At 38.9% G+C, this 14,536-nt stretch overlaps 1 protein-coding gene across 3 annotated transcripts in view; it reads right to left on the bottom strand.

Annotated features, from left to right (window-relative positions):
* mapk8ip2 (mitogen-activated protein kinase 8 interacting protein 2) overlaps window positions 1–13,915 on the bottom strand; it is a 43,159-nt gene extending 29,244 nt beyond the window's left edge. For all 3 annotated transcript variants that reach the window (XM_012879848.3, XM_021307206.2, XM_012879849.3), the window contains exon 1: window positions 13,382–13,915. In XM_012879848.3, the coding sequence (XP_012735302.2) occupies window positions 13,382–13,446 (65 nt within the window). In that variant the 5' untranslated portion in view covers window positions 13,447–13,915. The remainder of the gene's footprint in view (window positions 1–13,381) is intronic.
* Window positions 13,916–14,536: the final 621 nt, after the last annotated feature.

The following is a 14,536-nucleotide window of genomic DNA, read 5'->3' as shown; positions in this document are numbered from 1 at the left end:
TGAAGGATATACAAGCCAGACCTTGACTATATCTACCCACTGTACAAGAACATGCTTTATTTATGCAAAGTAAGAAAGAGAACATGCTTTCTTCCCTGGTGATTTCTAAGAATATTATGTTTGACTATGTAACTTCCCTTTATTCTCTTGTATCTTTCTTTACTTACATCTTTTGCCCAGTCTGCACTGCTTGTGATCTCCCAACCCTATTCCCATCCAATTGCTCCAGTGAGGAGCTCCCCTATTACTCTGTAGCATTACAGTGAGTTAAAGATTTATAACCAAACCATGTATTCATTCACTGCCTTTTTTGTTCCACTTCAATTGCTTTTCAATACAGTTTATTTATACAATGCCAATTCACAGCACGTCGCCTAAAGCCACTTTACAAAAAAAGTCAATTAAATCCAATCATACACACAGATTCTACGTCAAGTCATATATTACAATTGATTCTAATGCAGTCAAGTCCAGTTTATTATTCAAAATGGTTAAAATTTGTTCTATCTAAGTTATTGAGTTGCAGCATTCACTCCTCCTGCACGAGTACATAGACAGCGGAGAGTTGCTTGGAATATGTCTTTGACTTTGCAGCAATCCCTCATACCCAGCATGCATTTAGTGATATTGAAAAGGAAAACTCCCCTTTTACGTCGCGAAACCTTCAGCAGAACCAAGTTTAGCGTGAACAGCCGTCTGACACAGCCAACTGGGGGTTTGAGAAGACAGAGTATACACACAAAAAGAAGACAGAAGCACTGATCTACGAGTACTTTCTATGTTAGAGAAAAGTAAAAAGGTAATGATAGTCGTAGCTCCTTTAGTGGCCTCATCTCCGAGAGAAGCTCTAAGCCAGTTTTTTAAGTCTGTTGGATGAAAGACAGCACATACAGATACTTGCAGTAAAAACTCAACCAATAGCTATGTCTAAGAGAGAGACAGGGTTAAACACTGAAAGACAGGGTATATATAGAAGGAGAACAAGAGGTTGTTGGCAGCAGCAGCCCAGCTGATTGCCCTCTCGAGGACAGTGTCACAGCTAAACAGAACGTCAGGCAAGATGTAGCTCTTATAAAGAGAAAAAACAAAGATCATAAAGTTAAAAGTTGAAATAACAGCAAATAATGCAAAATAGAGTAGGACAATGTAGCAGAAAGAGTAAAAGCGGCAATTGTGTTTTCCAGCAGCCTAGGCCTATATTAGCATAACTACAGAGATAACTTGGTGTAACCTCAGCCCCTCTAACTATAAGCTTTGTCAAAAAGGTCAAGTCTTAAAGGTAAACAGGGTGTCTGCCTCATGGACTAAAACAGGAAAGGAGCCAAGCAAACTAAAATAGTAATAGTAATAATAATAACAATGCTCTGTTAGGAACACGTGGACCAATCTGATGTATGATGGAGCTTCATTATTAAAGGTTTTATATGTGATCAGGAGGATTTTAAAGTCTATTCTGGATTTAATGGGGACCCAATAAAGGGAAGGCATGATAAGGGATTTATGATCCCGGATAATTTCAACGTGTCCTGACCGTGTAACACTTATTTTCACAAGAGGAGCATTACTCCACAAGAGATTGTCTTCAATAAACCACGTTTATATGTTTATTTTTCAGTTCAATCAGAGTCATATTTATTTTTATGAAATATTCAACATTTGCTCCTTTTAGATTAGTTTTTAATCTATTTGATTAGTTTTTTTATTGAATCTATTTCCCTGATGGCAATATAGCATCTAAATGGGGTAATGAGTGGGTAACAGTATAGAAGCTGCAGAGAGGTGTGTTAAACTAAGACTGCTTCCTGGTCTGGACTCTGGCTTGTCAGCATTTTGGAGAACTAATCAATTTGGCCAGATTCCTACAAAGAAGAGCTGCTCCAAAGTGGGATGGATGCAGTCTCTCTGTATCCGACCAGGCTTTCCTCAAAATATTCACCAGCTATCATTGTTACCCACATTGTTTTCAAGACACCACCTAGACAACCAGCGGTTGAATGATGACACGCGGCTAAACATTTTGTCAATGGTCAGATCAGACAGGGGACCAGGGAAGATTTTGGTTTCCGACATTGTTTTGGCAAACTTATACACCAAAGCAATGTTAAATTTAATGACCGTTTACCTTCAATTGGTGTAACCGGTTGTCATTACAGCCAGTGTGAATAACAATTTTACTGTAAAACGCTTATCCTTAACCAGCAGTTTTAGGTAGGATTACAATTCTTTAAGATTAAAATTTAATCAAATAATGAAAAATGTATATATTTCGTGAAACCAGTGAAATACAATTATGTTACAGTGTTCAAAATACAGAAGTGGGTAAGGAATAATATTGCGACTTGTTTTGTTTTCTTTATAACATTTGCATGTGAACGTTTTTCACATGCAGAGTACAATCTGTCACTTACACTTCAAGGGATCAGATACTCTATATTAAAGGGATCTTTTATTAAAGGGATACATTTAATACATTTACCAATCCATTTGGGACCCTATGAAAAATCAGGTTGAAAATGAAAGAATGAAAACAAACTAAATGCAGATTTATTTTCATTTACAGACACACAAGTTAAAACATTTCTTGTACATACTGCCCCTGTTCTTTTCCTTAAAAAGTTTTTTTTGTGTGTATTATAGATTATAATTTGCTGTTCTGCTTGTTTTGTGTTTGTTTGCTTGTTTGTTTTTTTTCATTCAAGATGCAAGTGTTGGAATCTGAAGTCAAATTCCTTGTTAGTATCCACAAACTTGGCAAGTAGATTCTGATTCTGATCTAGAGCAGTTCTTTTCACCTTCTCCAAATAATCTTTTTTATTTTGCTCCATGCAGCAGGTTTCCTCTACAGAATTACTGGAACTGACACTGTCAGCAAGAGTAAAGCCCAATGGGGAAAAAACAATATAAGTTTTCTGAAATAATCAAAATCTTGAATGAGCTTTCAAAATCAATCTTTAATTTGCCACCTTATAGATAATTTCACGACAATCACAGTAAATGCTGGCCATTGGTTAATGCACCAATCATTGGCCCTTGACTGAAATGCCAACCTTAAAACATCATCTGCTCTGACAGGTGATTATTAGGTCAAACATTAGAAAATAATTTTTTTTTATTCTTGTTAATCAATAATCTATATTATCTAAGGTATCCCACATTGTCTTATTGCAAAATAAAAAAACATCAAGGATTTTAATGCGCTTGGAACATGGGGATAGTCAATTAATTGACAACAAACGAGCTACCGCTGTCAAGAAATCTGCAGGATCTTTTTAAAGCAATGAAGCATAGATAAAAGGCTTAAATTAAATTGTGGAATTAAAACAGGTTTGTCTGCATGTGCCATAGTCCTCAGAAAGATCGTTTGATATCTTAATTTTATGGCCTGTTTGAGTGACACATAAGTCTAACCTAGCCAAGAATAAGTTTAAAAATAATTTAATTAATTTCACTGTAATTTAACTGTAGAGTACAATACAAATCCAAGGATTAAAATACAATCAAATTCAGTTGATATTTTACTGGCAATTTCTAAATAGCAACCAACTTTGACTTTGTGCATTCGTGGTTTTACAGTGTAGAGAGGACCTTTAACAAGGAGAAACCCCTAGCTCTCTGGTTGATGTTGAATTGAGTGTTTTTTTAAGTGGACACCTGCCTGGTAAAGGTGAATTGAATACATTTGAAAAGACAAAATCTTCTGCTGTCACTTTGGAGACCTAGCACCTCCATTTGAAACAGGACGAGTTGAATTCTTTTCATAATTTAAATGTAAAGCAGACTTCGAAAGCGATCATTTCAACGTCTTTTATTATTACCAGCCTTATTTTCCCCACAAGGCTGGATAGTACGGGATTACAAAGAAAAAAGACGAATTACAGCATGGGCACGACTAGTGCAGGTGGGAAATGAGCACATCTTCATCAAACTGCCTGCGGTTCATTGGTGTGGCAAGCACTGCAGAAAGGCTGTCAAAACTAATTAACTATTTTAACCAAACCTCATGAAAGAAGGGTGTTACTAAACACCCTTCAGGTAAGGTGTGTTTAGAAGCACAGTGTTACATGTGGAAGTGTCTTGCAGGTGTTGCTGTGACTTGTTAAGCTATAAAATCTGAGATGTTGAATTGAAACAAGTGCGGCGGGGGGAAATGAAGGCATAACTTTGTGCTAGATTAAATGAGAAAAAGAATATTTATGTTATTATAGACACGTACTGCTTCTGGAAAAAAATCCGATTTGTAGCAAGAAAGCTTAGTTTAAAACATTGTATTTGGATCATACACTTATTGGGGAACACAATTCCCAACCTTTAAACATCGACAGCTGTTTCTCATTTGATGTTCCTCTAATTCTCTCTCTCTCTCTCTCTCTCTCTCTCTCTCTCTCTCTTCAAATCTTCTCTAATTCCTACCTGCTCCTTTGTTTACAGACACCATTTTGTTTTCTCTTTGTCTTGTATCAGCAGAGTGTGGCCCCATTTTCCTTACATGGCAAAATGTTAGAAATCTGTGTCAGTAAATTCTGCAAACACAGTAATAACCGGACCAAAGCCTCCCCTAAAATCCTCTCTAAACATCTTGAAAACACTGAGAGGTAGCCATTACAGTATTTCTATCACATGCAGCCCCAAATGCAGTGTTGACGTTAGAGCTGTCACCATGCGGTGACCATGCGGCTGATGGCTTTACCCAGCGGTAATATTTTAATTGCGTTTGCTTCAAATACACTTGTGATTGTTCTTATTAAAATGCAGTTTTAAAACATTTGTCTTTTTCTGCTTTAAATTGAGAAAAATCCCAATCCCTTGTATGTTCTGACACCGACAATGTTTCCTCGTTCAAAAATATTGTTGCATTTATCATTTATTTATCACAAATTCCTTAAAAAAAGTTTTGTTTTGAATATCATTTTCAAAATATGCATCTACACTGTTTTACTAGGGCAGTAATCAGTTTAGGATTTAAAGCATTTAAAACTAAAAGTATAATATTTCAGCCATGAAGAGTGATCATTTATAGTTGATGCTCAGAGACCACGATAAACTTGCCTGGTGAGACTGGGCACCTTCACATGCTCATAAATGATGTTCACTTTTTTTTCCTGCCAGTTTACAAACCCACTGCAAAGTGTTAACTCCTAAAAGGACTCCATGTCTTTGGTGTGGAGTTCTACAGCGTCCTCCTCAATTACCGACACCCCTCTTAAAGATGTGAACAAAATAGCAATTGGGTAGAGTAGATGACCCCAAGATGCTCTTCTTTGCTGCAGTTCTCTAACTGTGAGCCTATGTGGTTATTTTATTATTTCATATCCTCCCCAGTCTGCATAGTGGAAAGATAAACCCGATCCAGTTTAGTGTGCCACCATTCTATTTGTTTTAAACTTTTGAATTATAGCTCAGGCTTGATGTGGACATGTTAAGTGAGTAGCTCTTTAATTTTACCCATTTCCAGCCTTCACAAAGACCAGACACAATGGTCATACTCAAATTGCATATTCTTTTGTCTTTCCCGTTTTTAAAAGCACCTAAAATAAACTTAACACACCAAATGTGCAACCCAAGGGATTAAAATGTATGGACAATTGAACCAAAGTACATAGAAACTCTTATCAACCCAAAAACTTCCAGGTACAAAGTACAAATTATCCAGAGGAATTGTTCTAGGTCCCAAGGTGATGTAATCAAGATAAAGGTTGTGGATGTTTCTAAATATAATAGTGCAAGAGTATGCCACTGCAATAAAAGATGCATTTGTCTAAAGAATGAGAAACTAAAAGTTAGCCACTTGTAATATTTATAAGGTCAACTCTATATGCTTATTTATTAAAAACAAGTATATCGACAATATTAACTGAAATTGCAGTTAAGTTTCGTGGTATTTTATTTTTGCATCTGATATTTAAATTAAACAGCTAATTTCATAGTGAATATTTGAAAAAAATATCTGTTTTACACTATTTAACTTTGACAAACAAGAGATTGTTGACGTTCTTTTTCCAGTTTGCTACAATTGCAATTGTGGAGCTTGAGCCCAGGGGAATCGAATGGGGGGAAAAAAATCAAAGTTTTTTTGACAGTGAATGATGTCAAGCGAGTCTGTCGATGGTGGCATCTGGAGTACTCACGAAGGATGTGGAACTTTTCTCATTAATTAACACAACATAGTTGCTCAGTCGGTCAGACATGAACGGACATGACCGGAACAGAGCAAGCACGGAGTATGCAGAATCTGCGGGACAAAAAAAAAATTTGAAAATTGAACCCGGCAAGTGAGCTTTTCAAAAATCAGAAATGTGAAGCACTTGGAGGAAAATAAGAAAATAGATGATATCTCACGGCAGTTTTGGAAACTCAAGAAGAGCAATTGGTCATTAACCTGACAACAGCCAGCTGCATGTATCGCTCCGCCTAGCTCCACTCACATACGTGAGTGGAGCTAGGCGGAGCGATACATGCAGCTGGCTGTTGTCAGGTTAATTGGTCATAGCTAATGCTAAAATCAGCTACCATCTGTCCTATAATTCCTGCTCTGAACACTTATAATTTTAACATCCTTTGTCCCAGTAAAGGATTATGCTGAAAATATGCCCATAAAACATGACGACCTGTATAGATGAATGACTAAAAGGAGTAATTTGACGAAAACAGCAACATCTATGTTAACAGTATCAAAGCAGAAAAACACGGCGGACAGGCTACAGTCTTTGTTTTAATTAAGGTACCTTTTACCCACAAGCACCCTCTTCACTGTGACATCATCTTTAAAGGCCTCAGACATTCAATGTGGTTGCCTCTGAGTCATTAACAAGATCATTTTCCCTGGCTTTTAAACGACCGCCTTTCGCTGATAAGGACACACACACACACACACACACACACACACACACACATCACTGTTGTATGAGTCATAGCTTCACCCTGATAGAGAGCTCTCTGTTCTCTGTGTGTGATCCAAATGTGAAGATCAAAACATGTTGAGCCAAAGGTGGTGAAGCTGATGATGATGATGATGATTCCCAGGATGCAGATGATGTGATATACAGTAGATTTAGCAGGATTTGGATTAATGGAATCATGAAATGTGATGTAAAAGCTACAGTTGAATGGGAGCGACTCATGTGATGTAAAACACATGGAAACTAAACCACAGACTAAATAACTAATTGAGCTATTGTTTGACGGGCGAAAGCACAGAGAGACGGTTGGTGAGGAATGGGAAACATTTAGAAGGGGATGAGGAGACAGCAGGGGGTTGACGGAGATGGAAGCATTAGGCTAAAATGAATCTGTATTTGAGTTAAGCTTCTTACAACATAGTAACCATCCCCACCAGTACGCACCAACCCCCCCCCCCCCCCCCCCTGAGCTTCCTCCAGCTGCTATCAAAGAGTTGGAAAGCAAAAGTAGAGCATCCGTTAATAAACATGAGGTTCACACTAAAAGGGGTTAGAGTAGAAGAAATTAGGACAAAGTTTGCTGGAAATACTACATCTCTTCCAGTACTGATGCACCATCATAGGGAGCGGCCGCGACTCGGAATAAGCTGTGAGTCAAAGATGGGGTGGGAGGGGCGGGGGCGGGGGGTAGAATTTATGGCTTCTCTGGGCCACATTTTAAAGTGTCATCAAATCAAAATATTGAACTCCATTTGTTGTCTGTGACAGAGGCTGTAGCTAAAGAAAAAAAAAAGGTAACAGAAGTTAAGTACCATAAAATATACTAACTCCATTCTCTAACCTTTTATTGAATTATCTAAAAGCCTTAAATATCAACTGTTACTACTTTGGCTTCAAGAAGGAAACCGACACCAAATGAGTCCCATTACCCGACACACTGATAAATAATTGAACTCATGCATCATCTCAGTGAAAAATTAGCAACCCGGTCTTCCCAAGAAATGTCTGACATGGACTTTTGCTAAATTATCGGATGGCGCAGTCCTTGACATGACAATCTACAGCCTGCAAAATTGATATTGTATCGATGACATCTGTCGTGAGGCTGAACTGATTTGAGGACTTTTAGGTTGCATTTAACCAAGGAAAACATTTGGAGAAAAACAGATTTTTAACAAGAATATTTTGTCTATTGGATAGGCTTAAGTAATAATATGAAAACATTAAGATACAAAACCCCATTTCAACACTTGATGATCATTCTTAGACCTTTCTGTTTATTTCAACTGTATAGATTTTAGAGCAGTGACCAAATTAGGTGGGCGGGAACCCCGGGAGGGCTCGGGGGGGGGGGGGGGGGGGGGGGGTCACGAATAACCTCTTGGGGGTTGTGACATGATTTGATGCTGATGTGCTAAAACAATTTAGTATTTCTTTATTTGTGAAACGGATACCTTTATACTTTAACTTTACAAAAAACGTAGAAAACATTCTTCGTTTTAACAAAGAATAAAAGTACTACTTAATTCTCATATATTTATGGAAAAAAAATCCTACCCATCAAAAGGGGGGCACCAGTCTGTGGAACTGGTATTTTGGGGGTCGCAAGCTGAAAGATTTGGGAATCCCTGCTTGCAAATACGTTAAAAAATGTAAGTATTTAAAAACTAATGTGCTTTTTTTAATTGCACAATATATACAATACTAACTAGTTTTCTAAGTTCCAACATATAGTATTTGGTATCACTGTTATGTAATTAAAATAAGCATTAAAAACTAACAAAATTGTATTTATCTTAGAAAAATGAAGAATATTGAAGTATTTCAATATTCAGAACATTTGACAATCATAACAAACATCACAATCTGTAGTTTGATGTATGCTGGTTTACTTTGACATCATTGTTAATTCTTCTCGTCAAGCAATACGCTTAAGGAAGAAAAACTAAATATACTGCCATGTAAGTAAAAAACACTTTAACTTCAGTTTAAGTGTTTGATGTATACACTGCATATAATTTTTTTGTCCTTTTGCTAAAATCTCACATATAATTTTATGCATTTGCACACAGCATTCTCAAGATTTTACATGACACCGTATTTCCATTTTATGGAGGTTCTAATCCCCGTTGGCAGACGCCACTGACTCAGATTTATCAGATATTACCAGATCCCAAAAAAAAAAAAAAAAAACTGAGTGACATTTTGATAGTAAATATTCTTGGAGTCATGTAGCTACTTTCCCCGCAGCAGGCAAGAAGCAAGACAAAAGAAAATTGTTTTAAGTGAAAAAGGGTCTCAATTGTGAAACGAATGTGACATTTTTTCTTCTTTCAAAACTGCAAATGCACTACATGGAATTAGACACCCCTCTCAAGCTGTTTTTTTTAAATGGCATTTAGATATTAATAGAATGTAAGACAATCATCTAAATTACCATCTGACAAAAACAATGACAAACAATTTTCCCTATCGTTGCTGCCTCAACCAATCTACCAAAACCAGCACTTTGAGAAAATGTCAATTGTAAGGCACAGAATGGACTCTTAGGACTAATTTCACACTGAGGCTTTTATTGAGGCACAGCAGGGAATATTTCAAAAGAAACAAAACAGCAATCTATTTCTATGCTCTAATGCCCATAAAATAAAGAGCTACAGCAACCAAGAGCACCACAAGCACCTTTTCTGCAGTTAGCAGAACGTATCCATTTTCTTATCATTACAAGGCGGCATTTCTTCTTTAAGCATGAATAAAAAAACAAGTATTGATACAAGGCCTGAACTGATCTCTTAAGGCCTTAAAGGTTTAAAATCCCAGCAGCAAAAAAAGGCTTCGCTCAATCCCGAAGGATTTACAGTTTGTCATAAATTTCTGTAGTTCAGAGGGAAAAAAATAAATAAATAAATAAATAAAAAAGATGGCCCCTTTTCATGGATTATGTTGCTGACTGGGAAGAGAGTCAGGGTTATGTAAGGCAGATTACCGTACCACACCATCAACACCTCCGATGAAAACAGGAAAACACAAATACAAATGAAAAGCCCACGGCCGGTATGAGATTCTGGTTGGAATGATGAAACTTGTGCAGAAATATAGTGGTCACATGGTGTTACGCTGTTGTTATTCAAAAAAAGAGAGTAGCAAGTTTTTCTACTGCAGCTCAAATTATGCAAAATATTGACTATTAGTACCAATAATAGTAATAAAATTTAACTTTTTAATTATCATTTGGATTTTATTACATAGGCTTGCCAACTGTAGTTTTACATCATTGCCTTAGTTAGAGTGATGGGTTGCAGTTGGGCTGGGTGATGTGACGGCAGTTCTTGGGTAAATGTTGCAACGACAAAATAAATAAAATCACCAGTTTCCTTTTATGCTTCCATCTCTCTTTGTAAGCTTTAGCAACTTGGGCACTGCCATCTTTGTTGGGTGTGAGTGTCTGCAGCAGTGAAATTCAGTCCATGCAGCTGGCTGTTTTATCGACATGCAAAATGTATATCCATGTGACTTGGAATGTATTAGTGAACGCAGTGCATGTCAATAAGGTTTTTTATGATATCAGTGTAGCATGCACTGACATTGGGATGATGACGTATTGATGATGTATATCCAAAATGTTGAATTTGTCTTTTTTGTAACGTGAGTTAAAACTTTCTTTCAGCCAGCTGACCAGCAGTACAAAGCAAAAAGCAGAGAAGAGGCAGCGCTGTATTAATCTGTGCTGCATCTAGCCTGTCCAAAAGAACTTTAAACTTTTGTAGTATTATTTAAACAAAATACAGGAGATTTTATTCTGTAACCTGTGGCTGAGAACTGAATGAGAAAGCTTTTACGCGTATCTGGATACTGGATACAGCACCTATGTAACATGCTTCTTGATCTGGCTTCCTGCCAATGCTGCAAATCTAAAATATTGATGCCACGGCCATATCTCCGAACAATTTGATCTGCGCTAAGGTCGGTGGTCGACATGTGAGAAAAAGTCAGTCACATCGATCTTACATGAACCATCTATGAGACTGAGATAATCCCACATGAGTACATGGCCTGGATAGAAAACCCAGCAGGAGTGGCTGACTAATGTGATTGCTTCTGTGGGCCCATGGGCCATGTGAGAGCAGAGGGGGAGGGGGGGTCGATGAGATGCTGATGCAGGTTATGTATCAGTGACCATCCTATCCTCAGAAAATCCATCCACTCTTACTCTTTCCCCTAATTTATGTGGCATTGCCTGTATTAAAGTTTCTGTAGCCACATTGTAGTATAATAACCGTTTTTTAATTGGGGATATGGCTGATCATCCAGGGTGCCATTCCATCAGGGGTTGGCTCGGGAACTCCTGATAGGTTTAGCATTGCTTATCTGCCTGTCCAGTCAATAGGGAGTGGTCATCACCTTGTCTTGTTACAGTTTAAGCACTGTTAAGGGAAATATCGCTACGTCACTGAAGGCTAACTCACAATTAGCTCTATATTTAAAGGCTATTTCACTCTTCTTTTTTTTTTTTTTTTTTTTACGGATTAAGAATGACGTGAATGACCTCTAATCCAAGAAAGACAAACATGGCCTGAATTGATCCGGGATTTTCGAAAGCACAGTATCAGATTTGCGGACCTACGTTTTTCTCTCTGCTCTAAAACATACCGGACCAATCACAGCGTGGGAGGCAGGAGTTTACGATGCAGCGCTCTTTACACATAACGCAGCTTTTCTGTAACCATAACAGTCAAGATGGATGCCGCAACAGAGCGATGTTTTAATGATGCCCTTTATTACGCCATGAATGGGATGGATATATCTATAAAAACTCAACAACTGCCTGCTCTAAGAGCTAAAACAGGGCGTGTTGCTGGGAGTTTGCACTACATTCGTAGTTCTTTGTAGTCCCACCTTTGAAATCGGGCTCTACTGGCAGCTTTCCAGACTGATATGCCGTGTTTATGGCGTAAGTCAGTCTGGCTGGCCAGGCTAGGAAAAAAAATTCCTTTCAAGCAACTACTTCTGCTTACAGTGGCTTTATTTTCACATTTTTTTAAGAGATTTTGCACCAGATCTATCAAAAATAAATCCCATTGTGATGTTCATGTCAAAAGAACAGACCCAACTTACAAGCAGCAAAGTATTTGAAAATGCAAGATGTGAGATGAGAAAATAATGAAATCTGTTTGGTACACAACTTGCACTGTAAGAAATGACATGTAGCAGTAGGGCTGGATGATATAGGAAAAAAAAAACATATCGATAAAATAGAAATCATATTGATTATTTTGATAATTATCAACAAATTCAAAACATATTCTAAGTGCAGCCCTGGCCATTTTATGCTGTTGTTTAGTGACCAGTTCTTAGATACAGAACACACAAACACTGAATTCAAACTCAACCCTTTATTCAACCAACTTTTTACTAAAACTGCAAGTATTTAAAAAATTAAAAGGAACGGGTGCTCTCTGAACTCTTTGAAGGGGGGCGGAGCTTGGTTCTTCGATCTGTGTTTGTAATTGGTTGGTAGGATGTAATGACTGTAATATTAACCTACATGATAGGCTAGAATACAAAAGGAAGGAAAACTGTTATTCTATTTAACCTTTTTTATATCATCGATATACATCTATCGATCGATATATATTGTTGCTGAATTATCGTCCTGCCCTATGTAGCAAACCCCAGAAATACATATTTGAAAATATATAATATGCATGACTCAAAAAAAAAAGTATTCAGAGTACTCAAGGCTCCACCAATCAGCACATATCTATCCACATCTATAGTTTGGTTTGTTGGTATTTGTGTTTGGATGGGTAACAGACGGATGACCTCACCCATGGTGCCATTCGTGCAATCAACAACATCAGCAGCGTAAACCGGTGTCACTCCAACATAAACCAAACCCTTCGGTATTTGATTCCGCTGCAGGCTACACACCTAATCCTATACTTTGTCGAGTTTAAACAGAAAGAGAAAAAACGCAGAATTGCTGCATGAGGCATTCCAAACAGCACCATCGCCCTCATCATCGGTGTGACTTCCGTAAATCATTGTTCAGCATCATGCCCTTGCTAGGGTAGGGTTGGACTCAACAGGGCGTGGGCCTCGCGCACAGAGGATGCGCGGGGCTGGTGACGGCCGCCACAGTTTTGGGATGCAACGTTTGCAACATGTTCTGTCGTGGGCTTCGTTTTTGGGCTTTGCGTTTCACCACCGAACGTGTGAATAAGCTAAGACATGAGAAAGTACTGATGGAGTCATGCAGTGCTATCCGGAAGCAGCAGCAACGGTGGGCTGAAGCCCTATAGCCGCAGGTTATTCCAAAATAGCCACAACCACCCACAGAAGCCCGTGTTGTGTTGCAGTAATTGGCATAAAGGTGACATTCGTGTGTTACTGTCTTGCGTTTGTTTGATAGTTTTTTTTTTCCCCTTTCATCAACCTGGCAATTAAATCTCCCCTCCGCTGTAACTCCCGGTGTAAGCCCTTACCTGCAGCCAGGCGGAGAGAGGGAATGGAAAGTGGAAAGAGAAAACATCTCAGCCCTGTCCGCCATCTTCTACTACAAATGACTCAGAGAGACTGCAGGAAGAAAAAAAAGGAAATCACGGAGCACAGCGGCAGTCCAACCAGCAACCACAGGGCAGAGGAGGGACGCAGAAAACCTGGACGGTGGGCTCTTTCTCTCTCTGTTTGTCTGTCTCTCTCTCTCTCTCTTTCTCTCTGCGGCCCCGCAAACGCCCGCCCGGCCGGAAGCCTTCGCGATCAGACGAGCCTGCTCAGCAGCATCAAATCTGCAGTGAAGCATCCACACACGGTCGGCCTCCGGATCGGGGAGCCAAAAAGAAAACAAAAAAGAAAACGGGCCCTTGAAGGCAGCGCGCAACGCCGCGGATGTTCCCGTGTCCCCACGAAACGTCCGCGGGATGGCATGAAGCGCGCAGCTGCTTTGACCGCAGTCCTCGCTTTGCTCGCCAAATGTCTGCTGCCGTGATGCTGCCTGTGACACCCAGCAGCGAAGGAGGGGGGGGGGGGGCAGCAGTGCGGAGACAGGCAGAGGCGGAGGGAGGGAGGAGGAGAAGGGAGGGAGGGAGGAGGAGGAACTGTGGAGGAGCTGAGACAATTATGTCAGTGTCGCTGCTGTGTGAGCAGGCTGTCCCAACTCGATGATCGGCTCCGGTGAAGAAAACAATCTTAGATTTGTTCTTTAACAAAAAAAAAAAAAAAACATTTCGTGCACATCAGATTCAGAGGTGTTTTTTTTTTTTTTTTTTTGTTGTTGTTCAGCATCCTTCACATGCTGTGCCGCCGACCACAAACGCAACATGGTTGTTAGCCTGCAGACAGGGAACAAAAACTGACACAATCAACACAGCCCCTCCAACTTTTCCACATCTTGACAGTTTGACAGTCCCGGGTTATTTTAGACAAAAACAAATGGTGCATAATTATGAAATGGAAAGAAAATTACATGTTTTTTTTTCTTCCAAATGGAGATCCAAAAGTTATGGCGTGCATTTGTATTCCCTTTAGTCTGATACCCTTAAATAAAGCCAAGTACAACCAACTGCCTTCATAAATTCACTTGTATCCTGTGTCCATACACATTGGATGTTTTTTTTAATAAATAACATTGCCAGTTTTTA

This window comes from Fundulus heteroclitus, unplaced genomic scaffold, assembly GCF_011125445.2.
Source record: "Fundulus heteroclitus isolate FHET01 unplaced genomic scaffold, MU-UCD_Fhet_4.1 scaffold_93, whole genome shotgun sequence".
Classification (NCBI taxonomy): Eukaryota; Metazoa; Chordata; class Actinopteri; order Cyprinodontiformes; family Fundulidae; genus Fundulus; species Fundulus heteroclitus.
The sequence above is the reverse complement of the archived record's forward strand: the minus strand, read 5'-3'. Positions and strand labels throughout refer to the sequence as shown.